This window comes from Ailuropoda melanoleuca, chromosome 2, assembly GCF_002007445.2.
Source record: "Ailuropoda melanoleuca isolate Jingjing chromosome 2, ASM200744v2, whole genome shotgun sequence".
Lineage (NCBI taxonomy): Eukaryota > Metazoa > Chordata > Mammalia > Carnivora > Ursidae > Ailuropoda > Ailuropoda melanoleuca.
Window position 1 is genome coordinate 76,619,394 of NC_048219.1, and position 27,071 is coordinate 76,646,464.

Sequence of the window (27,071 nt, forward strand, 5' to 3'; positions counted from 1 at the left end):
AGAAGAAAGAGGATGATTAAGGTATTTTCCAGGCCTTAGCAAGGAAAATGACAGATATGATGAGAAATCTCCCTATGCTGAAGCTCTGGTAGCAGCCCTTCCAGCAGAGAAAATATTCATTAGAAAAAGAAGCCAAAGTGATGGATGGAGTCAGGGTCCAGCCAGGGTTTGGGAAGAGGCGGTACAGGGTATCGATCGCAGTTCTCAGGAGGAGAGAAGGATCAGCAGAGATGCTGCAAACACCAGCAGCCTCGGGGCCACCCCAGTTCCGGGGCTGGCTCTGGCTCGGATATAGCCTTCTGTCATCCTGACAGGTGATCTTGATCAGCTCATCTTGGTCCTCCCAAACCCAGACAACGCCACTCCAGCCCTCTACCCTGCATCAGGGCACCGCGGGTTTCCCACAGAAGAGGCACAACACGGGAGCCGAGGACCCTCCCCCACACCAACCCTTGTGTCCTTCAGCACATCCTACAGACTCCCTCCCCTTGCCCTTCTGATTCACAGCGCCCACCTCCCTGCACCTACCCTATTCGATCTACGGGGGAGCGAAGTCGCTTCTTGACCGCCAGCCCGGGAAGGGGCGCCAGCCAGCTGGCGAAGGCACGGCTTAGAGGGGAGTCTTGGGCAGAGAGAGGTTTGGGGCTGGGGTGTGTATTCAGTCACCTTGGGAGAGCGGGCTGGCAGCACAAAGAATGTGTGTACAAGGGTTAGGAGAGGAGGTCCTGGGGCTTTGGTCTCTTTGCCCCCCGCAATTGTGCATTTTGGAAGGGCTCTTGCTGCAAGCTCCGTAAGCAACAGCACCCGCTCCAAGACTACACTTCCCAGAAGGCCATGCGAGAGGGAGCGCGAGGGGAAGACAACCTGTGCTGCGCTTGCGCAAAGAGTGAGCTGGAAAGGTGGGAGGGAGAGGGGAGGCGTGCCCGCGGCGGGGCTAGGGGGAGGGGGCCGCGCGGCGGTGGCGCCGGGGCGGGCGCGCGTCCGCGGCGGTGATGGCGGTGCGTGAACGCGCGGCGGCAGCAATGGCCGCTCTGGAGCGGCGGGTGCCGAGTCTCGATGACTTCGCGGGACAGAGCTGGAGCTCGTGGGTGGAACGGGCCGGACTTGCCCGCGGTCGACGGTGAGTGAAGCTCCCCTAGAGTCCGGGGACCCCATCACTGTCTCCCCTCCCCCCCTCCGGGCCCCCGCCAGCAGAGGGGAGCCGCCGACGGGAGCCGCCGTCCGGCTCCCCGGCCCCCCAAACAAAGGACCCGCCGGGTCCTAGTGCTCGCCGGCTCCGTCACCTTCGCGCCTCCGGGTCCTAGCGCCGGCCCACCGCCCGCAGCCCACCCTGCCCACCTCTGCCTCTGCCGGTGCCCAGTACCTGCCCCCACATCTGTTTGCCTTTATCTTTCTCTTCGCCTGCTGTCCTCTAGCTTCCGCCCCTCCTGCACCTGCCTAGGGCTTTCCCCGTCCGCAACAGTCCTCTCCACGTGTTTCCCACGCACCCCACTTCTGTGCCCCCCTTTTAACCCCCCTTGTTCCTTCGCCTTCTGCCCCACACCTCCTGCTCCTTTTCGGCGTTTGCCTGCGGGTTGCAGTGCCACTGGACCCCTGCCCCCTCCTTATTAGTTCGTCGGTCCATCCATCTATCCATCCTCCCTTCCTCCCTCCTTTCGTCCATCCATCCCTCTGTGCCTCCAACCCTCAGTCCTTTCCCGGGCCTCTTGCCCTGCCTCTTGGCTCTCTCCCCTGACCCCCACCTTCTCTAGGCCCCTGAGTGCGTTTGGTAAGCGGGCTGACAGCCCCTTCTGCTGATCTTTGTCTCCTGGGCCCCAGGGGGCACCTGGCCTCGTGGCCTTTGGGGTGACAGCAGGCATCACAGCCCTGAAGAAGTTTGCAAGTGAGAAGAGGTGGAGGAGGAGACCGCATGGAGCGGTCTCTGATGACACTTGTTCTCCTCTGAGACATCCGACTCCCAGCTCAGTTCTGCCCATCAGTGCATTTTAACGGACTTAAGAGTGGGAGCTGCCCCTTGTCTCTTCCATGCTTAACCCACCACCCCTCATAGCTGGAGATTATGTAAGACTGTCAGTGATCTTCACATCCTAGAAAGGGGCAAATCTGTTAGTAGGCGTTAGAAGCACATCTAAGTGGAAGCCCAGGCCACCCCAGGACTGCCCCATGCTGGGTGGGCAAGGATGGGGCCATTGTCAGGGTCTGGGTGCTTTGAGAACCGGAAATGGAATCAGACGGGTTTGGTGACTCAGAATTGATTTTTTTTCCAAGGGACAGGGAGGGGGCATAGAGGAGGGAGGGGAGAGGAGTAAGGTAGGGGGATGGGGGAAAGAGCTGCTTTGCACAGCTAAGATGTTTTGTCATCAACCCAGAAACTGAGGTATGAGGGCAACCCTTGGCCAAAGCCCTCCTAAAGAGGGGAGGGGCTTGCATAGCTGACCAAAGGGACTTTGAAGATGCCAAAGGACCCCCGAGACAGCAGTTTCTCTGCTCTGTGACCATCCTGTCAAGGCAGGACCTGAGAAGCTGGGTGTAACTTTGTCAGTACTATGGTAACCCAGGTGGAAGAAAATCGCATCTATGGGGATGGGAACCTGGGAGATATCTGTTTGGTGTGACACAGAGTAACAGGAAGGACCCATCTGAGAAATCTGAAGAAGGGTCTTGGAGATTTATAGCAAAATATGTTAAGGATTGTTTCCCATTTAAATGGGGAAGCGGGCCCAGAAAAGAGATCATATTTATTCACAATCACCCAGCCACTCAGCAGTGGAACCCCAAATTGCGCCTTGGTGTGAGGGGGTCCTAAGAAAGGTGGCAGGATCCTTCCTAAGCGGGTCAGCTCATGCCAGGGGTAGCAGCTGAAGGAAGAATGGGCACATGAGAGTGACCCACTGAAAGGCTCTCCAAGTGGTCCTGAGCACCAGGAGCTTGTTAGGGAGGGTGGACTTCCTAGGGCTCGGCTGCCGGTGCTGGTTGGGTAGGAGATGGGGCTTCTGTGGCGGGGGTGGTCCTTCTGAGCTGTGTTTCTCCTGCAGGGGCTGAGTTGGAGGAGAGTAACAAAAACACGAAGAAGTTGGATGCCATGACCCTCATTAAAGAAGGTGGGAGTTGACACACATAAGGGCTGGGGCCTAGGGCAGACAGGACCACCTTCCTCTCTTCCAACATATCCCAGGAGGTGGCTGCTAGAAGCAGCAGGTCTGGGGATCCTCACTTTGCTAGGTCTGAGTCAGCCCATTCCCCTGCCTCCTGTGACCTGTTGTGGGAGATCCTAATCATAGGCGATTGGGCTCACTCACCTGACGGGGCCCACGTTCTTAGGTTGAGCTCTAGAAGCTGACAGCATGCAGCATAAAGCCTGTCGTGTCAGCTGGGGAGGGAGAAGTGGCTTCTGAGTTGGGGGGGGAAGTGCTCTCTGATCTGACAGGGCAACCCTGGGATCCCCAGCCCCAGTGATAAGGGCTTCTGTCATTGCAGACATGTCCATCTTCGGGCACTGCCCTGCCCATGACGACTTCTATTTGGTTGTGTGTAGCCACTGCAGCCAAGTGGTGAAGCCTCAAGCTTTCCAGAAGCACTGCGGTGAGGGGAGCCCTGGGGAGGAGAGAGAGGGGACAGGGGAAGGTGAAATGTGGAACTCTGAGGACAGGGTCAGTTGGGAGGTCATGTGGGTCATGGAGTGGGGGAGGCCTTGGGGATCAGAAGGTCCTAGGGGTGGCTTCAGAGGATTGTGGCGGGTCCGGGTGATTGAGCAAAATTCTAGCATCTGGTGGAATTAGGGGAAGGGCTAAAAGGTTCAGGAAGCTGAGTCCTAGAATTGTGAGCCCTGAAGGCTCAGATTCAAGTGGGAAGATGGCAAATTTAAAATCTCAGGCTTGGGAAATTCCAGGTTTTGGTATTGGGAGTCTGTAAGCAGGGCTAGGAGGTTGGAGAAGGAGGCAGTTGATACCACTCACCTCGATTACTCTCTCCACCTCCTGGTGACAGAAAGAAGACACGGGCCCCTCAGCAAGCTTTATGCCCGGGCCCCACCCCCACCTCCAGCCCCTGCCAGCTCTCAGAAATGCCATGTAGTGAATGGGCAGGGCCCAGCTTGTAGGGCCCCAGGTTCCACCAAAACCTCCAGGGAGAAGGGCCAGGGGTCCCGGAGCCGTGGCCATCCGCCTCCTGAGAAGACGCAGAAGGACAACCTCTGGTAAGGAGAGGCTGGAGACTCCCTGAGACCAGCCTTGACCCTGACCCTAGCCCAGGGAGGGGTTAACACAAAGGGAGACAGCTGGGGGGGCAATGGGCACTGCTCACAGCAGGAGGCAGCCACTCTCTCTCTGCAGCTCCCTTCCATGTGTTCCAAGGAATATGGGGTCCCCTTTCCCCATGGTCTGCACCCCTGCTGGAGCCCACCCAAGTTCCAGGGCTGGGAAGGACATGGCTCTGGGCTAGAGTCCAGGGCCCGGGCCCAGCTGCCCTCGCCCCCCCCCGGCCCCCCGGCCCACACCCTCTCTCCATATGTAGCCTTTTCGTGCCTGTGGTGAATCTGGAGAAGATGTCCAGTCTCCCAAAGCCCGATGGACATGGAATCAGGGCGGCCCTGCCCTCTGCTTTCCTCAGCCAGACTGGTGGCCTCACCAAGGACTCCCCTGGAAAAAACCCCATGGCACCCCCTTCTAAAGAACCTCCGGGGAGAGAGAGCATCGAGATGACCCCCAGCGAGGGCCCCAGTCACCGGGCTGAAGGCAGCCCTCCTGAAAAGGAGCCTGGTGGGGCCAGGCTGCCCCCCAAAACCCACCGGAAGATGGCCCGTGAGTAGTCATGGTCTTGGGGGTCAAGAAGGTAGAGTGGGGGACCCTTTTGGACTGCTTTGTCCTTGGGCCTGATGGAGAGGGGTCAGGAAGGAGTGGGCCTGGCCGTCCCCCTGGTCACCACTTGACATGGACATGCACTTGAACTCCTTGCTTTCTAGGAAGCTTCGCTTCAGCCCGGGTCTCCTGATCAAGGCTAAGGGAGCTTATGCCCAAGCAGGTGAAGGCATTATTCCTCACCCTGGGCTCTTGATGTTTCTCTCTCCTCTCACCTAGATCCAGGGTGCCAGACCCCTCCCACAGCTGGCTTCCCTGGCATCCCACATGCCTGTGGCCGCCCTGATCTCTGTTGCCCTGTTTTGGACTTGGAGTCACCAAAATGAGTGCCTGGGCTGGGAGTTGGGGGGTGAGGATGGTTCTTGTGCCCAGCAGAGAGTTTCCCTCTGATGCCCAGAGGAGTTGCTCTGGAAGGCTGCAGCCCCGGACTCGAAGGCCAGAGGTGCTGTTGCCGTAGGCCCAGCTCTTCCCAGGCCTTCCCTTGGGCCTCCTGGAAATGGCCTTGGGGTTCACAGGAACTGTTTTCCCCACAGGGAAGGAGTGCGACCTCAACAGGCAGTGTGGGGTAGTAAACCCAGAGACCAAAAAGATCTGTACCCGCCTGCTGACCTGCAAGGTAATCTCAGTCCCACTGCACTGTGAGGGAGGACAGCACAGATACGGGCCCTGGGCAAGGAGAGAAACTGCAGTGTTAGCCAAGATTCAGCTCGGGGTGGGGGTGAAGCCCAGGTGAGGCCAGGGGAGAGGAGGCTGCCCCCCAGTGGGCCCAGGCTGGGAGCAGTAGGCAGATCGCCCCAGTCCAAAGGAAGGGTCTGGGCCTGTGGGGGGAGCGAAACAAGGACCCACAAATACACCTACCAACACACACCCCCTCTCTCCGCTTGCCTAGGCTAGCACACACTGCGCCCCTCCCTCCTGCTCGGCTCACACCCCCTCCCCACCCTTCACCCTGCTATATTCTAGATCCACTCGGTGCACCAGCGCCGGGAGGTCCAGGGCCGCGCAAAGGACTTTGACGTGCTAGTGGCAGAGCTGAAGGCCAATTCCCGCAAAGGGGAGTCTCCCAAAGAGAAGAGCCCAGGGCGCAAGGAGCCCACTCTGGAGCGCCCCTCCCAGGAGCCCCCCTCCTCAGTCCAAGCTGTGGCAGCGGCCGCCCCCAGCAGCACCTTCTCTGCTCGCGCTAAGCAGACCTACCCATACTGCGCACTGCCCAGGTACGTCCGGGCCCGGTCCCCACCTGGGGACACTTGGTCCCAAGCCATCAGGGACCCCGGGAAATAGGCCCAGGGAGTCTCCCTCTGCCCCGAGGTGGGGGGATAGCTGGGGCCCTGGCAGTGGTGCGGAAGTAGGTGACCCCCTGCTCCTACCCCAGCACGCCGCTGTGCCTCAGCCTCTCTGAGCGTGCCGGTTCCAATGCCCGGGATAGAAATGTTGGCCCAGCTGCTTCTCATGGGCCAAAACGCGCACCTGGGGAACTGAAAGGGTCAGGGTCCTGGGTGAGGCAGTCCTACTGTGTATTCACTCACTGGCCCCTTCGTGTGCAGAGGCTGCGCCGGAGCCCGGGGAGAGCCCACCTTGCCGAAGGAGACACACACGCATCTCCGCCTGTAACACAAGGGGCAGACCCGAGACAGGCTCAGCTCACAGACAGGCTCACGGGAATATGTGATGCGAGAAGGGGGTTGAGAGAATTGACGGGGCTGACCAGAGCTGGGTGCAGTTAAACTCAGAAGATTTTCTGGAGGAGGAGGCGAATCTGGAGCAGATTTCCCCCCCTGAGGAGGCAGGGCCTGGGAAGTGAAGTGAAGGGGCTGGGGAGAGGATCCCTTGGGAGCTGTGGCCCCTGACCTTTCTGGCTCTTACTCTGTGAGCTCTGTTGTTCCCTCCCTTCCTGTCCTCCTTCCTCTTTGTCTCATTGCCCAGCAGGGTGTCTGCCCTGGCTTTTTTTGAGCTTGGCGGGTTCAGGGACACCTCCACCCTGACCCACTCCCGTCTCATCGCCCTCCCATCCCCTTTGGCCCTTCCAGGTCCCGGGCCTCCTCTGAGAGTGAGTTGGATGATGAAGGCCCCTGTGGTGGTGATGGGGACCCAGGCCTGTTCCCCTTTCCCCTGCCCCGGGGTGGGGCCCAGGCCTCCAGCGAGGAGAGTGAGGAGGAGGGGACATCTGACGACCTCCACCTCTCCCCTGACTGCCATTATGCAACCCGGCCCCCGCGGCCACAGGCGGTAAGGACCTGGGGCAGGGACCTGGGGTGGGGGGTGGCCCAGCCCTCCTGGCCCACAGTGTGGGGAGGAGGTCAGATCCTTTGCGCAGGAGCCCTCCCTGCGTCCCTGGCCCCACTGACCGCGGCCCTTCCTTCTGCCTCTAGTTCTGCACCTTTGGGAGCCGACTGGTGAGTCCCGGATGCTACGTGTTTAGCCGCCGGCTGGACCGCTTCTGCTCAGCACTGAGCTCCATGCTGGAGCGGCACCTCAGCTCACACATGTGGAAGTGAGTCTTTTGGGCCCGGGGCTATCCTCCCTAGAGCCTGGACCCTGGACATCCATGGGCTTCAGAAGCCCTCATTCTTCTCACATACCTATAGATGCAGTTCGGCTGTTGGGGCAAGACCCCAGGTAGAACGAAGGGGCGTGGGGGAACTTGACAGCCTGAGGCTGGGCCGAGGCAGGGCATGAATGGGTGGTGTGGGAGTGAAGCCCGACTCTTATCCGTCACTTCCAGTACCTTTTGGGTAACTAGGGAGAGGGGATGCCCAAACTGAAATTTGAAATGAGGTTCTTAATGGGTCTGTATTCTAGTTCATTCCTGCCTACCCCTGTGCTTTCTTCCTAAGCCTCAGTTCCAGTGTCTCCCAGCAGATGGCAGCAAGGCCGGGGCTCTGTGGGCCATTTCTAGGTGGGGCAGAGAGACGAGTGGAGGTTGGTGGGGAGGTCCTCTTGTTTGCCTGGTGTCACAGTGGGGCTCTCTTTTTGCTGCAGGAAGATCCCACCGGCGGCTGAGCCTCCATCCCACCTTGTCAGCTCCCCACTCTCTGCTCCCCTGAGCCCATCCTCTACGGGCAGCTGCCCCCGCCTTCCAGGCCCACCCCCCAGACCCGCCTGCCCAGCCTCCACACCCCCCGCCAAGGACAGCCTGGTCCCCAGCTACCCCGCAGGCTCCCCCAGCGTGGCAGCGGCCTGCAGCCAGGCGGAGTGCATGGGCGGGAGCCAGGCCATCACCTCACCACTGCCTGCCAACACGCCATCCCCATCCTTCAGCAAACTCCCGCCTTCGAAGGCCAGCAAGTCGTCCAAAGGCAAGGATGGGGTCGAGGTGGAGGCCCCTTCTCGAAAGCGAAAGTTATCCCCAGGCCCCACCACTTTCAAACGGACCTGTATCCTGGAGCCCTCTGGAAAAGGCAAACCGTCTGGCTGCCGGGGCCTCTCGGCCAAGACTAAAACAGCCCTGGGCATGGGGCTTAATGGGACGGTGGGGCCAAGAGTGAAGCGGGCAGGGCCTCTGGACTGTCGGGGTTCCCCTCATCAGCCCCCTACACCCGTCAAGGCTTCTCAGCTGGACAACCGGGGAGCGGCTGGACACCCAGCCAAGGCCCTGCCACCCACCTGCCTCTCTGAGGAGGAGGTAGCCAAGAAGCGGAAAAACCTGGCCACTTACTGCCGGCCGGTGAAGGCCAAGCACTGCCAGGCAGGCACGCCCACCGATGCGGCCTGCTCTGTGCGCCGCAAGAAGCCGGGTCCTGCCATGGCCTTTGAGGAGAAGTGTTCGACACTGAAGGTACCGGCCCCGCTCCCTGAAGAGCACGGGCAGGGAGAAATCAGGATGGACGAGGGTAGAACACACAGTGGGAACCTGGCACAGAGAAGGTGCTAAGTAAATGTGCGGGGAAGGGACGAAAGGGGAAGTTGAGAGAGTTCCTGGGCCATCTTCTCGAGGCCGAGGTAGGTCAGCTCTTTGAAAGGTGACCCAGCTTTTGCTTGACAGGCCTTCCCCTATCTCTCCCTTGAGCTGAGGCCATGCTGCCTGTCCCCTCCTGCCACATCTGCTTCTGTTTTAATGAAAGGGCCACTTTCTGATCTGGCTGTGGCCCTCACACCAGGACTGGAGCTCCTTCTGTCCCCTGAAGGAAAGGAAGTTGGACTTCACGAACTCTGCTGGGAAAGGTTTGGGCAGTGGGGTTGAGCTTGGGTCGCTGAACTGTGGCCTGATATGCTGGGTGGCGGGCTGGGGGGGCTGGTCTTGTTCATGGGTTCTGCCTCTGGGCACCAGGGCCTGGAAGGGCAGGGATACCACCCGAGGTCCGTGTATGCATATGTGTCCACTTCCAGGATTTCAGGTGCCAGGCAAGTCCTCCAGGGTTTCTGGGAAGGCCAGCAGCCAGGCTTATGTGCCTCTTCAGACGGGAGCTCTGGAGCGGCCTGCTCTGGGCTGTCCCTATGATCTCAGCCAGGAGGGACTTACCGGCGGGGAGAAGGGGGATGCTCTTCCGGTGTAGGCACGGGCCAGATGCATACCCACTCCTCTGGCACCCGTACGAGGGTAGTGAGTTGCACAGTGCCCACACCTGTGTGCGCGTGTGTGCGTGGAGGTTCTCAGGCTGTCCCTGCTCGGCTCGCCTTCCTCTTTCCCCCTCCTCCAGCGTTCGTCACCAGCCCAGCCAGGAGGAAAGCAAGCGTTAGCTCTAACGGTCCACACAGGTCACTGGGTCGGAGGACTGGTAGGCCCGCAGCCTGACCGTGTCTCTTGCCTCTTGTCTTCCCGCAGTCTAAAGCCCATTAACAAGAAAGTGCCTGCCCTCTGCGATGGAGCCGCCAGCACCTCCTCCCCTCCAGATCCGGGCCCCAGGCTGCTGCCGCTTTTTATAACTTTATATTATTTTTTTTAAGAAAAAAAACTCTTTAAAATACCTCAAGACTGTCTCCCTGTTCTGTTGCTGCTAAGAAAATGTAAGAACAGAAACATAGAAAAGGAAGGAAAAAGATGGAATAAAATGAGTGTCCTTGCTGTCCCCATCCGCACCCCAGGAGGTGGAAATGATAGGCAGCCAGACTCCAGCTCCCGGCGCTTGCCTGCAGAAGTCTCTTATGCTCATATATTTTTGTCCTTTTAAACGGTGTGGGAATGGCTGGGGTTTGTGTCATGGGGGACGTCTTCTCTCCAGAGGATGATGAGGCATATGGCTCTGAGGGAGCAAGGCTCGCCAGAATCTTTATCCTGGAGATGACTCCAGCCCCGTTGGGAAGGGAAACCTGGCGGAGGCAAGAGAGCCACTCCTCTGGCCCTACTCTCAGGTCTTTGCCCTGAGGGTCTGTGAGAGCCGGCCTGGGCCCTTTTCCAGTCTTCCAGCAACGCTGGGCCTCCATCCTGTTTCTGAACTATGGCCTCAATCTCTTCAGCTGTTCCTGCCCTTCCCACCTCTCCCTAGCAGCCTTATTTTCTCAGCCACTGGGGGAGCTCGAATTGAGTTGGTCACTGCTGTAAGGCTGTCCGGGATTTTTGCGGGACAGCCTGTTTCGGTCCCTGTCCCTGGCCTGTGGGTTTGCCCCTCAGGAAGGAGTAGAGTCTCTCCCAGGTAGGCCTCCTTCAGCTGAACCACACCTTTCTGGAGGCAGGAAGGGGAAAGGTATGATCTCTTACAAAACTTCTGGTGTGGGAGGCAGCAGGAATGTGGGAGGTCCTGGTCCCTCAGGATCACCTGACTCCCCAGGGCTGAGCAGATGGTGTGGAGGTGGGAAGGGCTGGGAGTGCCCTAGTTCTTCCATTTATCTCACTGGAGGCTAGCGTGCCGATAGGGGTGACACTGTTCCATCTCCCTTGGGTCCTCAAACCTGAACTCACCAGGCACGGGCACTTTTTTTTGGCCTGGTCCTTACCTTTCGGTGTCCTTGCTTTTAGGCAGGGAGGACTCTTACTCCCTTAACAAGACAGAAGAAGGGATGACGGGGGTGTGGGCAGGCTGAGAAATGCAGTGTTTCTGGAAGACTACTCAAAGCCCTGGTTTCACACTCTTGGCTCAGGGTACGATGTTTGTGATTGGGGTTTGGGTGGAATCATTTGCCGTAAGTGTAATTTCCACAGGCTACTCGAGACGTAAGCCCTTGTGGACAGAAAGGTACAAATGAGGTTGACTGAAGAAACCAGGCTGGCCGCCTGCCCTCTGGTCCCCTTCTGCGCCCCCCACCCCCCGCTCTCCAGACGCGCTTTCCCCCCAGCCCCTAGAGGGCGCTGTGGGCGAGGCCGCCGTAGTGCCGGCGGCGCCGGGGGAGGGGCCTCTCCCGCCGTCGCGGCCGCCTCCGCGATTGCAAACCCGGAAGACGCGCTCCAGCAGCTGGGAGTGTGCGCCGGCTCGGCGCGGCCATGCAGCCGCTAGAGGTAGGTCTGGTTCCCTCTCCGGCGAGGGAGCCGAGACTGACCCTCTGGCTGCGGAAAGGCAGTGGGATCTTGGCGCACCTGGTGGCTTTGGGCTTCACCATCTTTCTGACTGTGTTGTCCCGGCCAGGAACCAGTGAGTGTGCGGGGCGGGGCCAGGGAAGGGGGCGGAGCCGGGACGCTGGAGGAGCGTCGCTGGGAGCGCTCCGAGACCTGGAGTGCGGCCCCCCCTCCCCCGCAGTGGAGGGGCGAGCTGCGAAGGGGTAGGAAGGTGGTAGCGGGGCGGGGCCCCGGGAGGTGGGTCCTGGAAGGGCGGGACTTTGAGTGCGGGGGTGGAAAGGCAGACATTCAGTTGAACTCACCAGTTCATCAGAAGCGGAGCGCCTCGCGGAGGATACAAGTAAAGGAGGCCAAGGTCCATTCTAGGACTGGGCTGACAGCTGCGAGCTCCTGGATGGGGAACCCAGACCAGACTGCTGTATGTTTGTCCCCTTGGTTGCTCCCCTTAAGCCCCATTGGCTGCTCCGCTTTGCACAGACTTCCTGATTTGGGCTGGGAATAGTACACTGACCTGTCCCCTGTAGCCGGATTCTTTGGGCTCCAGCCAGCCACAGGGGCGGAAACATGGTGCCCAGCCGTCAGTCTGTTCTCTTTGATTCTTAGGTCTTTTCTCCTGGCACCCTGTATTCATGGCCTTGGCGGTGAGTTTGGGCTTCTTTTCTGCAGCTGATTTGTTTGCAAGTGCCCCCTAGGGAAGCATCCAGCCTTTGAAGACTCAGCCTTTCTAAGGCTCAGAGAGGTGGGGGAAAGAGAGAGGGCCCCATCAACCCCTGCAACCTGATTGGGAGACATGGAAGGCTGGGCTCTAGTTAGTGTCAGGTGGTTGAGGGGGCTTGGGAGGGTCTGGAAGATGTATCTTTCTCCCCTAGGGCCTGAAAGGAGGAAGTAGAAGTGTTGTCCAGTCACCCCCCCCCAATTCCCTTACCCACGCAAAGTTCAGGGGGCAGTTTAACATTTTCTAAAGATTTGCTTAACACTCGTCAAGAAATGGGGAGTCATTGCCTGTGGAGGAGGTCGGGATGGAGGTCAGCCTGAATGATAAGACTTCCACTCAAGCGTTGATCTCCACTTGTGCCCAGAAACGCTGACCTGTGAGGCAGGAGGTCCTGGTGGGAGTTCTTTAGCGCTCACCCTTTGTCCTCTCTGTTTGGATGTATGAGAGCACCTCCTTTTTTAAGCCTCCACGCTGGGCCTGAGGCTCACTGGCCCTCTCCTGTATTCACAGTTCTGCCTCTGCATGGCTGAGGCCATCCTGCTCTTCTCGCCTGAACACTCCCTGTTCTTCTTCTGCTCCCGAAAGGCCCGGATCCGACTCCACTGGGCAGGGCAGACCCTAGCCATCCTCTGTGCGGCCCTGGGCCTGGGCTTCATCATCTTCAGCAGGACCCGCAGTGAGCTGCCCCACCTGGTGTCCTGGCACAGCTGGGTGGGGGCTCTGACACTGCTGGCCACTAGTGGTCAGGCACTCTGTGGGTTCTGCCTCCTCTGTCCTCGAGCAGCCAGGGTCTCAAGGGTGGCTCGCCTCAAGCTCTACCATCTGACTTGTGGACTGGTGGTCTACCTGATGGCTACAGTCACGGTGCTTCTGGGCATGTACTCAGTGTGGTTCCAGGCCCAGATCAAAGGCACAGCCTGGTACCTGTGCCTGGCACTGCCCCTCTATCCGGCCCTGGCGATCATGCACCAGATCTCCAGCTCCTACTTGCCGAAGAAGAAAATGGAAATGTGAGTTCCTCCGAACTCTGAACGTAGGTGGGACACTTGCTTCGGACTTTAACGTTCCCTTTGGTGACCTTCAAGGGATCCATTCAGAAGTGGTGGGGTTTTTGTACTTCCTAGCTGGGCCAGGGGCTGCAGAAACCCACACTGCTATTTCTGACGACGACTCACTGGGCCGAAATGGGGAAGTATACTGGGTGCCAGTGGAAGGTGTTGCGGTGGGCGGGGGGGACTCAATCCTGAAGCCTCCACTCTTGATGGGAGATGGAAGTGTTAGGTGGTGGGGGTGATGGTGCCCGCAGTCATTTCTTGCCTGTGTGCCCGAGGGAGAGCTGGGTTCCGGTGACTTATGAATGTGACCGCAGTGGTTTTTGGGGTCTTCGAGAAAGCAGTGTGGAGGGAGACCATGGGTTATGGTTCTTGTAGGATCTGTTGGGCAACCTTAGACAAGTCACATGTCTCGGGACCAGTTTCCGCATCCGTATCATGGGTGAGTGTTTCTAAACAATCTCCAGCATTCAGTGTCTGTCAGGTTGTTGCCACAGAACACATTCCCCACTCTGGACTGTGGGCTGGACCACTAAGCAGACTCAGGACGTCATTCTTACATTCATTATCCCCTTATCCCTCTGGAGGGACAGGGCTGCCCTCGTGGCCTTCCAGGAATCTGCCGATTGGGCTCCTGGACTAGGGCACAGGGGGTCAGGCGCTGTGGAGAGAAGAGTCCCAAAGGACGCTCTCTTGAACTCCAAGACAGTGAAAGCACTAAAGTCACTTTAAAGCTTTTATAGGAGCAGAAGGGCATTGGCTTAAGCAAGCCTATGGCTCCTGGCTGGGCCTCTCAGCTCAGTTAAGAACGTCCTTCTGCCCACCTCAGAATCTGGCCTTGAGGGCTGCAGGACGTGGGCGAGCGCCTTTCCCTGCCATGCGTTCTGGGTGGCACAGTAGTCCTGAGTATCTCGTAGTCCTTCCTGGGGCTCAGGTTCTTGCCTCAGCACATAGCTTTGTGGAGATATTCCAAAGCTTTTAGAACAAAATAAGAGCTAAGGAAAGTGGGGTAGGGCTTTTCTGATCTAGGAAAAACAAAGTCTCCCTGGTTCCCTTCTCAGCGAAGCTCTTCTCAGTTGCTGTCTCTTGCCAGCTCTCTGGCCCAGGAGGGGGCTGAGTGTGGTGCTGGCTGGCAAAAAAGGGCTGGGCCCTCTTCCCTGCAGAAAGCCCCTTCTTGTTCCCAAGGGAAGGTAGTTCCCTAGACTGCCCTCAGTGGTGAGCTGGGTGCCAGACTGGCTAACTGTGGGCTGCCTCGGTCGGGGGGATGGGACCTCCGTAGATCATGGCAGGACTGAAGACAGCCGCGCCAGGAAAGCTGGTGTTGAGGCAGGTAGACAGCTCAGTGGGAGCTCTGGGAGGCCTGGGTGTAGGGGTCGGAACTCCAGGTCCCAGGGGCAGGGCAGGTGTTCCTGGATGGCAGTAATTTCAATGCCCCAGGTCTTTCTAAGATTGAAGACCCCCCCCCCGCTCTGAGTGGTTCAGAAGCAAGGAGGTTGGTATGGTTTAACAGTCCAGGAATAGGGACTACAAGGGGCAGAAGTGGCCTCTCAATGGATCTCACTGGGTCAGATGGCGTCTCCTGGAAGCTCTCCAGACCCGGAGCATCTAAAGGGGGTCTCTGCTCTTCAGAGGGTGATTATGCCTGTCTCCTTGCCTTGTCTACCCTCTCAGACTCCCCAGTGTGGTCTGAACTTGGGGGAGATGGTTCCCAGGGCTTCATGGAGGACATTTCTTATCTGGGGTCCCTTCGCTCAGGGACTCCTGCTCTCCCCGCATCACAGCCAGTGCTGGGAGTCTCACTGTGTCTACGGCAGGGTGACAGGGCTGGGTGAGGTTCACCAGCTTCCGCAAACCAGGCAGCCAGCGCCACAAAGCCTGAGCCTGCCTGAGGTGTTGCCTGCTCCCAGGTGGTGCGGGGGCTGCCGGGCAGGCGGGCGGGCTGACAGCCGGCAGTTTGCGTGGGCTCTGCCAGCTGATGTCTATTCCCAGCCCTCGGAGGAAGGGGGAAGTCATTTATATTCTGCAGGAGGAAGGGGCCCCAGCTGTCACCTCTCTGACCAGAAGGCCTGGAGGGCAGGGGCAGAGGGCCGAGAGGAGGGCACAGGTGGTCTTCTGCCTAGCCTGTCTGACTGCAGTGTGGGGAGTAGGTCACCAGGAGGAGCCCTTCTTCCCGGTCGGCCAGATTGTGTGTGGGGGGGGCACTTTCCGCCCCCGCTCTCCTGCAGCTCTCCCTCCATCGCCACCTGCCCTCGCATCCTGGGGCAGCAGCTGGACAACCATTAGACCTCAGTGCCAGGACACTCTTCCTCCAGCTGGGAGCTGGGTGGCTGCCTGCTGCACACGCCTCCTGCTTGTATGCGTTTCCTCCTCCCTAGGCCCTCTGTTCCCCCCACCTCTCTATCTCCCCATCTGGGATGTTAGCTGGGCACCTCGGCGATGAGGCAGAGGCCTTGGGGGGAGGAAGCAAATGGCTGCCCTTTTGCCCTTGTTCCCTGGCTAGGGAAAGCTGCTAGTAGTCAGCTTGTTTTGCCTTTAAAAAAAAAAAAAAGCCAGGGGGCTCAAATTAAAAAAAAAAAAAATTGCATGTCATTTGCACAAATTTGCATATCAGGCTCACTAAGACTTGATTCCAAATATGATTATATTTCAGACTCAACCTTGAGAACATTAGAAATGTAGATTTTTTTTGTAACCAAATCCAAATGGTAACAGGATTACTGTTCTGGGTTCAACATCCCCCCCCTCGCCCCCCGACAACCACTCCTTCCCTGGAGCCCCACCTGGGCTGGGGGTGGTGTTGAATGGCAGAAGCTCTGTGTCTGGGGAGGTCTCCCAGCCTCACCTTGGCTGTTGAGCTGCATCAACCGTAGGCTGCTGTCCCTGGCCGGCCTGTTCCTCCTCTCCCCACCACCTCCCAGGGCAGGCGGCCCTCCCAGTCCCTGACACCGGCCTGTCCCTCCTTTTTGTCCCCACCCTTCCACCCCCGTGCATGGCTGCTCTGGGTCTTGTTTTTCAGACCTCACTGTGGGAGATCTAGGCATCCTCCCGGAGCCAGCTGGCTGCTGTGCCAAGGCCTGTTCAGAGTTAATAATAATCATTAGCTGCACAGTGCTGGGGCCTTTCAGCTCCAGAGCTCCAGGCACTTGCAGGCTGAGTCAGCCAGCCCTCACCTTCCCCCTCCTCCTGGGCTGCTGGAGTGTAGTGGAATGGGGAGAGGAGGGGGGTCAGAGGCTCATTTCCTAGCTGGGGCTTGAGGCTTCTTTCTTCTGGGAGTGGGCCTGAGCACCCTCTGAATACATTACTAAGGCCTTTTTGCCTGACAAAGATCAGGATGTGGGGATCACAGTGTAGGCTCCGCTGAGAATGGCAGTGGTGGCTGTTGACCCCGAACCTCTGTTACCTGTCTTGACTTCCAGAGGACACCCCTGGTCCTGATGCCCCAATCTTTTGGGGCCATTTCTGTGGCCCTCTGCAGGCTTAGGGAGCAGGGAGGCTTCCAGGTAAGCCCCCGTAGCTGGTTGACGTAAGAGCCTGTGTATCAGGCAGTGAAAAGCACATTGGCCCAGGAGCCAGGAAAGCTGCAGTCTGGGTTTGCTCGGCTCCTAACAACGGTGTGGCCACAGGCGGACCGCTCACTGCTCCACCTACCTCACAGGGATGCCGTGAGGGTCAGAGCAGAGAATGCATGTTAACAGGCATTGGAAAGTCCAAAGGATTAAATAAATGGAAACAGGTGTGTTTACAAGTATGTTCTTGTCCTTGACACTCTCTTACTTGGCCTGGCCCTGGGTTTGATGCTTCTTTTAGGGAGACAATCAACAGTTATGGATAATGATGCCTAGGGGACCCAAGTCTAAGGTTGTGTTGTCGGCCGTCATACGGGAACACACACACACTTCCTCCTTCTACGTGCAAGGTCAGCTGTCATGCACTCCGGTCAGGAATGCCACCAAGGTTATGACCCTAGCGAAGCCAGCCCTAAATGCTGCCTGCCTGGTGGTTTCGAGGCATGGGGCTGATTGTAAATCTGGAAATCAGTGCACTTGTCACCTTGTCCAGCCTGAAGCTCCTGGAGCAGGTCACAAGTCTGTCTACATCTGTCCTACCTAATTTTGTGCTTCTGAAGGAAAAGTGGAGCAGATAGGAAGGCAGGAGCAACAGTAATGGACACGACCCTGCGCCCCCCTCCCCATTTCCCCTGTAGCTCCAGGCTGAGCAAGGCCCGCCTCAGGCCCTCATACCAGGCACTGGAGACGCAGAGCTGTGACACGTGGCCCCTAGCTCGCTCACAGGCTTTTCTTCCCTTGTTACAGGCTCATGGGGAAGGATCACAGTCCCCTCCTCATTAAAGGACTTTATAGGAATTAAAACACACTTAGACACACACACGCGCACACACACACACACATATCCCAGGAAAGCAGTTCTATTTAAATGTTAAATTAGGGGAAGGATACTTTCATTCCATTTGTCTCGAGAACTGCCAGCAGTCCGCCTGGGGTGCACACACAGAAGCAGGAACCACAGCAGTGCAGGGTCTGCTGTATTCAGTTTTTTATCTTGTGTTTTTCCTCAGCTGGGATCCAGCAATGAGACGCTGGTCAGGTGTTGTGGGCATAGCCCTGGCACATCTCACCAGCACAGGCACGGAGAAGACACAGGTGACAATGTAGAACGACAGGGCCCCAGACTCGAGGGTGGTTTGAAGGACACAGTTCCCAGCACAGGGCTGAGCTTAAAGCAGACCCAAATACCTGCAGTAAGACAGCCTTCCCCCACCCATCCACCCAGAAGTCTTGGCTAGTCACCACTGTGCGGGGAGTAAGCCCCAGTTTTTAATCTACCTGCTATCGTCAGAATTTCCCAGATGATTTTTTAAACTTCCGCTAAAAGCGGATTAAATCGCTACTTCAGGCCATTCTGTGGTACCAGAGGATTCAACTCTTTGTCTCACTGAGTGTACATGGGGGGCCCCCAGCACCCCTCTCTTTAAAGCACATTGTGAGGTATCTCACTGTGCTTTCTAAGGATGCCCAGGACAGAGCTGGGCCTTTCCGGCTAGACCCCACCAAAAGCAAACCGTGGCCAAGTGAGGGGGCAGCAGGAGGTGAGGGGAAAGCAGCACTGAGCTCCGGCCAGCTAGGGTGCCCCTCACCCTGCGTGTTTGTGCACAGACACACGCGTGTGCATACACACACCCCCAACTCCGAAGCCAATACCCTCCCTTTGTGTATGCCAGTGCCACAGGGTGCCTGGAAGTCTCCCTGTGGGGCTCCGTGTCCTGGCTCACAGGACGGTTCTCTCAGGCCACAGTCCCATACCCTCTATGTTTCTGGGACAGTAACCACACCGACGTAGACTGGAAGGCCTCAGGGCAGGTCTCTGTGTCTTTGCCACCTGGGATCTCCTACCCGACAGCAAAGAAGTCTGATGAAGGGGCTTGATGTGGCAGCTGCTTTAGCCTTCCTCTCTCAAGCCCCAGGAGAGGAAGCAAAGGCTCACTGCAGCTAGACCAGAAAAGCCAAGCTTCCTACTGCACAGGTCTGAGCCTTTGTTACAGCGTGGATGGGGAAAGGAGCTTCACAGTGGTTTCCTGGGAGACAAGGTAAGCGGTACAAGAACTACAACTGCAGAAGGAAAGGAGGTGAGGGGTCAAGAGGAAGGGAGACGAGGCTGGCCAGTGCGACTGAACTCTCAACTTCTGTTCTACAAGGCAACTGTCCTATTAGCCTCCCTCACTCCCCTGAAATGCCACCTAGGAGGAGCTAAGGAGAGTGCTGCAAGACATGGCAGACAAAATGGCACATCTTGACCAGAACCTTAGGGACTTTCTTGTGGTTTGGGGCGGGCGTGTGCTTGTGTGTGTGTGCACATGCGTGCGCTGAGATGCAGCCATAGACTTCTTTGGCATGATGGAAGAAAGGACACCACAACTTCTCAGGCTCAGAGACAGGGCTTGGCACAGGCCATCATGGGAGAACACCCGGCAGTCTTCCCAGACCCGTTCTCTTTCCCAGCGTCCTCTTCTTGGCCAACCTCAGCTGCAGCAAAAACAGCTTTAAAAAAATGCTATGTAAATGTAGGCAACGGGGGCACTCTGGCATGGACATCTAGCGTTTCGCTGCCTGCCAAGGTTGATTTGTCTGATGCGGCTGGGGTGAGTTGTCTCCATCACCTCACCACTTTGGTGATTCCTCATGAAGAGAACAAGACAACTTTCCAGACAGAGGAGGGCTGCCCTTTAGTCAAGATGTTATCAATATAGGAAATTAGGTAATGATTCAAATTCTGGTTCTTAATTTCTATTGTCCTTACACCATTTCCTCTCCCCTCTTGGGCTCTACCATGACAATCCCCTTCCAGAAGTACCAAGAGAGTAGCCAAAGAATTTGCATGTTCAGTGTTTAGTAGAATTTCTGGTAGCCTGTGTCTGTACGAAGAATGTGGGGGTCGCATTTCTCTGTTCTATGCAATGCCTAGGACACATTAAACTGTCAATGAATATTAACCTGCCCATTCAATGAATATGCTTTGAGCCAAACTAAGATAGTTCTCATTCACAGTATGAAAAAAATACAGGTAATAATCAAAATACCGAAACTGGGCTGCTTTCCACCAATTCTTTTAATCCAGTGCAAGCATCTTTCCATAGCACAGTTAGTAGGCTTCACCCGGACTTGTAAGAGAACTCTGTGGGGAGGCAGCCCTCCTCCCCAGATCCAGGAAGACTTCATTATCCGCAGGCCTTAGCCCCCGAGTTAAGGAAATTCTAAACTCTCTCCTGCTACAGTGTCAGTGACATTTCTTTTGAGAATCTATCAGGTCAGGGAAACTGGTCTGCTGGCCAAAACCAGCCTGCTGCCGGGGTTTGTATGGTCTGTGAACTAATAAGAGTTTTTTATTTTTTTAAATGGTTGAAAAAACTCAAAAGCCATGTGAAAATGATATGAAATTCAAATTTCAATGTCTGTAAATAAAGTTTTACTGGAACAGAGCCACACTCATCGTTTATGTCCTGTCTGTGGCGGCTGTCCTGCTACCGTGGCACGACTGAGTAGCTGTAACAGAGTGTCCGGCCTGCAAAGCCTAACGTATTTACTATCCGCCGCTTTACAAAAAAAAAGTTCGTTGACCCTGGTCTATTTTCATGCCTGGATGGGGAGTCTACCCTTGCCTTTATAACAGCATTTAAATATCCTCTCCGTAGGCCACACACTTCTGAGGTACAGCGAGCCCCCTCCACAGGCTGAAAAGAGAAATAAACCAGTCACAGACCGCCAGGACAGAGACTCAAGCCAGGTTTAATGATCATAGCCTAGTTTTCAGAGCCCAGAGGCTCCAAGGTTTGCCAGCCTGGGTGAACATAAGTGGGAGGGATGGGGTCCTGGACACGGGGAGGCCTGCTTGCTTCGCCAGCAGGGCTACAAGGAAGTACAGAGGTTAAAAACACACAGAGCATGGGAATCACCTTTACTGTCCCCAGCTGGGCTGTACCCTCTCCTGGCCCCTTCCTAGGAGCCCCATAAATACAGGCAAAGAAAAAAGATCACAAATAATCACGTAGACAGATTGTAGAGCCCTGTCATATTCTGTCTCCAGGGACACCTGCTTCCTGGGAGATAGGTCTGGTTTATGGGTTCAGGGTGGGGGGAAGGGAGGGAGTGATTTCTCAGTGTTTTCTTATGATCAGACCTGGCAGTTTCCTACACGAGGTTCTAGTGAGCTTACAAATGCTGAGTACCTAATCCCCCAAGTAGAAAGCTACCTTTGGGTTCTATCCACTGAAACCATGGGAAGAGGCTACTCAGTACAATCTCCTGATGGGGCAGCCAGACGCATCTACCAGTCTTTCAAACGAGGGGCCTACCTAGTGGATATAGGAGGGAGACGTACGGCCTCAGGGTCTTTTCTTATTCCCTAAACTGGGTAGGACTTCAGAAGAAAATGGCCCTCCTAGTCCTCAGGAGCTCAGAATGTTCCAGAAGGCCAACTTCATTTGACATTTATTTTAAAGATTTTCAGAGCCCTAGGTGGTGCCCAGTGGGAAACTGTAGCATGGAGATGAGATTTTCCCCGGTTCCCTAATAAGTCTGAGAAGGGTGGCCTGGTTACTACAGCTCCAGTAACAAAATCCTCAGGAGTCTCTGGAATATAACAAGACAACTTTTCCTTCATGCCCCTATCTTTCCAGGGCAGTTAACACAGCAAGAACAACTTATAGCTGCTTGTTCCTCTGCCTGTTTCCTTCTGGGTCCATCATTGACCTAGTTCTACATTTATTTCTCATATTTATTGTCTTTAATCCAAGGTCTCTGAGGGGTCTGAAGAACCAGCCAGCTCCTCATCATCCCTTTTCCCCAGGTCTCCAACCTGTGGTTCTCCTAACTCCAGCCTTTGCAGAGAAGTTACTCAGTGCCACGGAGATGCGGGGAAAGCTTCAGGGAGTCCAGAAATTAGAAGTACAAGAGTTCGTATCTGGGGAGCCTGGCGTGGTCACTGTCTCTCCTATGGGGCAAGACAGCTGTATGCATGAAGTTGGGCACGTAGGTGGAACCCACTGTGACTGGGAACATTAGTGGGGACTAAAGAATCACTGTCCTGAGGGAAGTCAAGGCGCTACTGTGCATGCGCACTTGGAAGCATGCATACCTAGGAGCATGCAAGTACTTGAGGGAAATGCTGCACCTCTCTTGACAAACTAGGTTACTAAGAAAGGATGGACAGCAGTCTTGACATCCCAGGAACAGACAAGGGAAGATGTTGAGTTCCAGTCCCCTTTCCCAATCTTAATAGGCAGCGGGAGTCGGGTCCTCCTAGCAAGCAGCCCTCACCCGCAGGTGGAGGACATACCCCTTGCAACATAAAGAGCAGGTCATAAAACTAGAAGATCTGGAGAACTTCCAATGGACAGGGAGCTCAGTTGGGAGGAGGGGAGACACTGAAAAAGACCAACGTCGGAGAACATTTTTACCTTTGCCCTGCTCTTCCCCTTGCCGAAGCTCAGACCACCCATCTCCCTGGGCCTGCAGTATAGTCAAAGGGCACAGTCATCTCCATACCCCAAATCTTCTGCAACCCTGGATGGAATGGAATGTTGGGCCTGCTCGTAAGTTCCTCTGGCCTGACCACCACAACTGCACAGACCTCTGGCTGAGAGGGATGGCGGCGGCAGAACTTTCCTTCTGAAAGTTTAGTGCCAGTGTCTCTGTTAACGAGACTGCCCGGAACCTTGTGGAGAGGGGCAGAGCTCTAAGCTGCGCTCCAGTTTGCCAATCTGGAGCGGAGACCACCCAATCCCAACCCCTTCGATGATGAAATCCCATGCTTTGGCTTTGCAGCAGGGTGAGATCGAAGAGAGGACCAAGGCTGCTTTGTCAACACAGAGAAGATACATAACTGGTCCTCTCCGTCCCCAAGCCCCGGCTAATGCAGCCGGGGCCAGACTCTCCAGGATTCCTCCATTTGCAGAGCAGCATATTAGGGAAAACTCAATCCCACCTGAGCTTGCTAAGAAGCCTGAGAGAAGAGATGGCATCAGGAAATCAGGTAGGTCCAGCCGGATGCTACATAATAGAGGCTGTTTTGCTCTCCTCCTCCTCCTAGTGTTGAAGTGGCCCCACAGCCCAGGTCTGTGGCGCGCATGCGTAAAAGCTCCGCCTTCGGCAGCCCCCACCCTGGTCTGACACACAGGTGCTGGGAAGCAATGCTAACCAAGGGTTGCACCAACCAGAGAATGAGCAAATCTGGAGTTTATCCCCCATCTACAAGTTTTGTGTCGGCACCTATGCCGTGACACAGACCCCCTCAGTGCAGGCTGTATCCCTCTGTGCCACTGGTTCCAGGGCCTGGCACAGACACATCTCACACTGTTGCCGTATCTGACAGGCAACGGGCCAGGCTCCCGCAAAGATCCGTCCATCCGGGACTCATCGGGAAAGAGAGGCGTTAGTGGGAAATCACAACAGCTTCGGGGAGTGTTACTGACTGAGGTCTCGGCCTTTTCCTGACTCATTTTTCCAAGGGTTTCCAACTTCCCCAGCTGTGAGTGTGACTTCCTGGCCAGAGAATATCCTACAGCTCTTCCCCAGTGTGGCTCCTGTGCAAGATCCGCCCCCCAACGCACACAACGTCACAGGTGTGGGTGGGCAGAGATAGAAAAAAAAAAAATCTTTTTTTTTTCCCCCCAAATGATTTTCTCTTAAGGAGCTAAGGATGACCTCAAAAAAGTTTAGGGATCTGCTCTTCCCCCACCCCTTCCTCATTCCCACCCAATTCAGACATGCTCCTCTTCCCCCAGCACGCGGAGAATCCCCTGGGCTTTGGGTCGGGGTGAAGCACTTGCCTGAGCATTAATATATCCCTATTTGAAAATCGTGGCAGCCACACCCCGGTGGAGGTCTTGCCAGCTATTGTACCCGTGACCAGTTCCCTTGAGGTCAGGGGGAACCCACTCCCTTGGGCAGCCAGCCCGCTCTTCCATCCCCTCATATATCCTTCAGGGGTGCATTACCTCTCCTGGGGCAGAATCTCCCCACCAACCCATCCTGCTCACACCACAATGGGTGTATCAGAGAAGACAGAGCTGACTGATTCCGGATCCGACATCCTCCGCGGGCCCTTGCCGGTTGCCTCGGGCACGGGCAGGGTGTTGCCTGGTTTGAGCTTGCCGTTTTGACCCTGCCCGGGACCAGCGGGTTCCAGGAAGGCCACCCGCCGGTCAAAACCATCATCCTTGTCCCCACCAGCCATAGGGTCGTGGTTGGGTGTGGTGCTAAGCATGGAAGAGCTGAGGCTGTCTCCTTGATGGCTGGACGGTTTCTCGACACCCCGGCACCAGCATCGGCAGGGGGTAAGGTACAAGTATATGAGGACCAGGACCACACTGAGGATGCAGCCCACCAGGGTGGTATAGGCCGTGTTGAGGGTGTCATGGTGGCCATGCAAGGTGAAGTTATACACTTTCAACTCCACGGACAGTGTCTCGTTGAAAGCCTCCCCCATGGCGTAGCAGGTGTATACACCCCCGTCCTCGACCCGCACCTGCTGGAAATGAAGACTGCCATCCTTGGACACCGTCACCGTGCTGTTGGCCACCTCATCTAGCACCCGTTCGTTGCTCGGCGTCACCCACACCTTGGTCATCCCCTGCTGCTTGGTGTCACACTTGATGGTCAAGGTGTCCCCCAGGTGGGCTTCCCAGGCACGCTCCTTGTACTCGCTGCAGTTGAGGAAGGCCAGGTTGAAGACGCTGTAGAGCTTCTTGGCGCTCATGCAGTACAGGTCCTCCTGGAAGTCCACCACGGAGCTCAGCTGCCGGGACTGCCAGTGGGAGAAGAGCTGGTAGAGCTCGCAGTCGCAGTGCAGCGGGTTGTTGTGCAGGTACAGGCCGTTCTTGACCCACGCGGGCAGCTTCTGCAGGTCGGGCAGCGGTAAGTTCTTGAGCTTGTTGGACGAGAGATCCAGGAGCGTGAGTTTGGGCAGCTTGGCTCCTTCCTTGACCAGCTCCAGGGGGAAGCGGGAAATCTGGTTCTGGCTCAAGTACAGTTTCTGCAGCTGGGCCATGTCGTCGAAGGCGCAGCGGTCCACCGCCATGATGTGGTTATTGTACAGCAGCAGCACCTCCAGGGCCTGCAGCTCACTGAACAGGAACTCGTCCAGTGTGCGCAGCTGGTTGGAGGAGAGGTCCAGGTAGCGCAGGTTGGGCACTGGGGAAAAGGCCTCGGAGGAGATGAAGTTCAGGTGGTTGTGGCTCAGCAGCAGGGACTGCAGGTGGACCAGGCGCGTGGGGGTCCACTCGGCCCGCAGGCGGCTCAGGTTGTTGTGGCTGAGGTCTAACAGCGCGGTGTAGCTGGGCAAGGAGTGGGGCACGTTGGGCAGCTGCTGCTTGGAGCAACTGAGGATGTTGCTGGCGCACAGGCAGGCAGCAGGGCAGCTAACCACAGGACGGCCAGCCCTGGCCACCTCGAAGAGGAGCAGGAACAAGGACAGCAGCAGGAGCCAGAGGCCTCGAGGGTCGCGCCGGGGTTGCATAGTGTCACTGGGAAGGGCGAGGAAGGCCACTGGGAAGATCTGGGAGAGAGTCACCCGGGCATGTTCTGGTGGGATAAGGAAGGGGTCACTTACTACAGGCTTAAGAGAGGGAGGAGGGGTTTGGGGTCACCAGGGCCTCCGAAAGGAAGGACTGACCCTTCCTCCTCCCTGTCACACTGCCCCCACTCCTGTCACACCGCCCCCACTCCCGTCCCCCACCTCTGTGTTGGGCTAGAAGAAAAACGAAGGGATGCTGGGTAGTTCCCAAGAGCTGTGCGGGCAGTGGGCTCAAAACACTGGGCAGAGGAGGTGAGCACAGGGGCCTACCGGGCTGGGGTCACAGGAGTGTAGGATGGGGGTATGCCCGGGATGTTAGGGGCTGTGGGTTTCACAAGGGCTGCACGGGCCGGGTTTGACAGCGGGGTCAGCAGGGCCTCTGGGGAAGGTCACGAGGGCACCGGCTGGGTAGGGCGCCTACTGACAGGGTTGAGGGTTCCCGGGGCCTGTCGGGGCGGGCACCCCCGGGCCCGCTGGTCACTGCACCTGCTCGGCAAGGACGTGTCTCAGCCCATGGCGGGTCCGGGAGCTCCGTCGCGGCCTCCCCCAAGCGGCGCCTCACCGGCCGGCCTGTCGCGTCGCCCGCCTTACGCAGGGGCCAGCGCCCGGCCACATCGCCTCCCGGGGACTTGCCGGGTTCCGCTCCGCTCCCCGCCGCGCCGCCGCCTCGACCGCTGCACCCGCAGGAGCCCACCGACTACGGCCGCCGCCTCCGCTTCCGCGGGTCCGGCGTGGAGCGGTGCTGGGAGCGGGAGGCGCCGCGATCCGAGCGGAGGGAGCGGCGTGGGGGCAGCGAGCAACCGCGCGCGCCCGTCGCCGCCGCCGGAGGCTCGGGGCGCGTGCGCGCGGCGGGGGCGGGGCGCACGTGCGTGTGTTTGTGTCGGAGCCGGACGGGCGGCTGCGCGCCAGCTGGTCCTCCCCCGGAGGGAGTCGGGGCCGGGACCTCGGGACCGAAGCCGCCAGGAGGCGATTCTGGCCCCTAGCTCCCCTATTGCTTCCTCTGCCTTCTGGAATTCTTTTCCCTATTCCCCACCCTTGTACCGAAACCGCGCCCAGGGAAACTAGGTCTAGCTGGAATGAATGCGCCGCAACTGACTCCGGGGCAAGGAGTGTCACATGTCTTCTAAGCCTACAAATTAAAAGAAATCTGGCTCAGCTCCCGCCTGTCAGTGTTGGCGGGAAATTCATTAGTCACGTTCTGAGGTTCCCCCACTTCTCGCTCTAAGGCTGTGAAGTCTTAAAAATTTGGGGAAAGATTTGGGGAAGAGCCTTGTTTTTGTGTTTGTTTCAGTCTCCATGTTATGATTCCACCACCCCTGGGGTACCAGGAAGGGTACATTCCCACAGCCTGCAAGCCAGATGGGCAGGAGGGGAGGTAAGGGGGTGTGGTCTGTGGTGCATGGCCAGGCCCCAGGATCCCACTTGCCCAGACTTCCCATGAAGCGATCCCCACTGCAACACCCCCCCCCTCCCGGACACACACACACATACACTTGGTAGGAGCCAGGGGCAGCCTTCCACTTGGAAAACTCCAAAACCTTTCCCAGCTTGGGGAAAGTCATTCATCCCTTTGGCTTGGCCACTTGCCCTCTTCCTGAACAAGTACCAGCTCTTTCCCCTCCCCTTATGGAGCAATTCCCACACACTTACTCTATTACCTAATCCTCAAGATAAAGCTGGGATGGGGGGGTGTGAGTGGGAGGCTGGGATGGTGGTCTTATTTAACACCAAGAAGCTGGGGTTTTTTAAAGATTTTTTATTTTTTTGGGAGGGGAGAGTGCATGAGTGGGGTGGAAGGGCAGAGGGAGAAGGAGAAGCAGACACCCCAGTGAGCACAGAGCCCAAGGTTGATTCTAGGACCCTGAGATCATGACCCCAGCTGAAGGCAGATGCTTAACCAACTGAGCCACCCAGGTGCCCCTTCACACCAAGAA

The 27,071-nt window shown here is 57.1% G+C and overlaps 3 protein-coding genes and 1 long non-coding RNA gene across 8 annotated transcripts; 2 read left to right on the forward strand and 2 right to left on the reverse strand.

Annotated features, from left to right (window-relative positions):
* Positions 1-977: 977 nt before the first annotated feature.
* Positions 978-9,761, forward strand: ATXN7L2 (ataxin 7 like 2). The gene is given in 12 exon segments (XM_034654033.1): positions 978-1,100; positions 1,102-1,120; positions 3,036-3,101; positions 3,478-3,582; positions 3,988-4,195; positions 4,513-4,799; positions 5,390-5,472; positions 5,820-6,070; positions 6,884-7,082; positions 7,226-7,347; positions 7,836-8,631; positions 9,619-9,761. Coding segments are annotated over 12 exon segments (2,259 nt in total). The 5' UTR covers positions 978-992; the 3' UTR covers positions 9,634-9,761.
* LOC117801026 lies at positions 2,899-11,713 on the reverse strand. Its single transcript, XR_004623347.1, has 3 exons — positions 11,586-11,713; positions 3,300-3,594; positions 2,899-3,038 (listed from the first exon to the last, which is right to left on the reverse strand). It is a non-coding gene; the product is annotated as an uncharacterized LOC117801026 (long non-coding RNA).
* On the forward strand, positions 11,120-16,798 carry LOC105237623 (cytochrome b561 domain-containing protein 1). Of its 5 annotated transcripts, none has more exons than XM_011224971.3 (3): positions 11,120-11,226; positions 11,887-11,924; positions 12,509-16,798. In XM_011224971.3, the coding sequence occupies exons 2-3, from the start codon at positions 11,913-11,915 to the stop codon at positions 13,010-13,012; spliced, it is 516 nt and encodes a 171-aa protein (XP_011223273.1). In that variant the 5' UTR covers positions 11,120-11,226; positions 11,887-11,912; the 3' UTR covers positions 13,013-16,798. The 5 variants fall into 5 exon arrangements, with proteins under 5 accessions (XP_011223273.1, XP_011223272.1, XP_019655217.1 ...); XM_011224970.3 differs by having other exon boundaries at positions 11,122-11,359; XM_019799658.2 differs by lacking the exon at positions 11,120-11,226 and adding an exon at positions 11,380-11,486.
* A 4,085-nt stretch (positions 16,799-20,883) lies between these two features.
* On the reverse strand, positions 20,884-26,148 carry AMIGO1 (adhesion molecule with Ig like domain 1). Its single transcript, XM_019799657.2, has 2 exons — positions 25,624-26,148; positions 20,884-25,145 (listed from the first exon to the last, which is right to left on the reverse strand). The coding sequence occupies exon 2, from the start codon at positions 25,078-25,080 to the stop codon at positions 23,599-23,601; it is 1,482 nt and encodes a 493-aa protein (XP_019655216.1). The 5' UTR covers positions 25,081-25,145; positions 25,624-26,148; the 3' UTR covers positions 20,884-23,598.
* Positions 26,149-27,071: the final 923 nt, after the last annotated feature.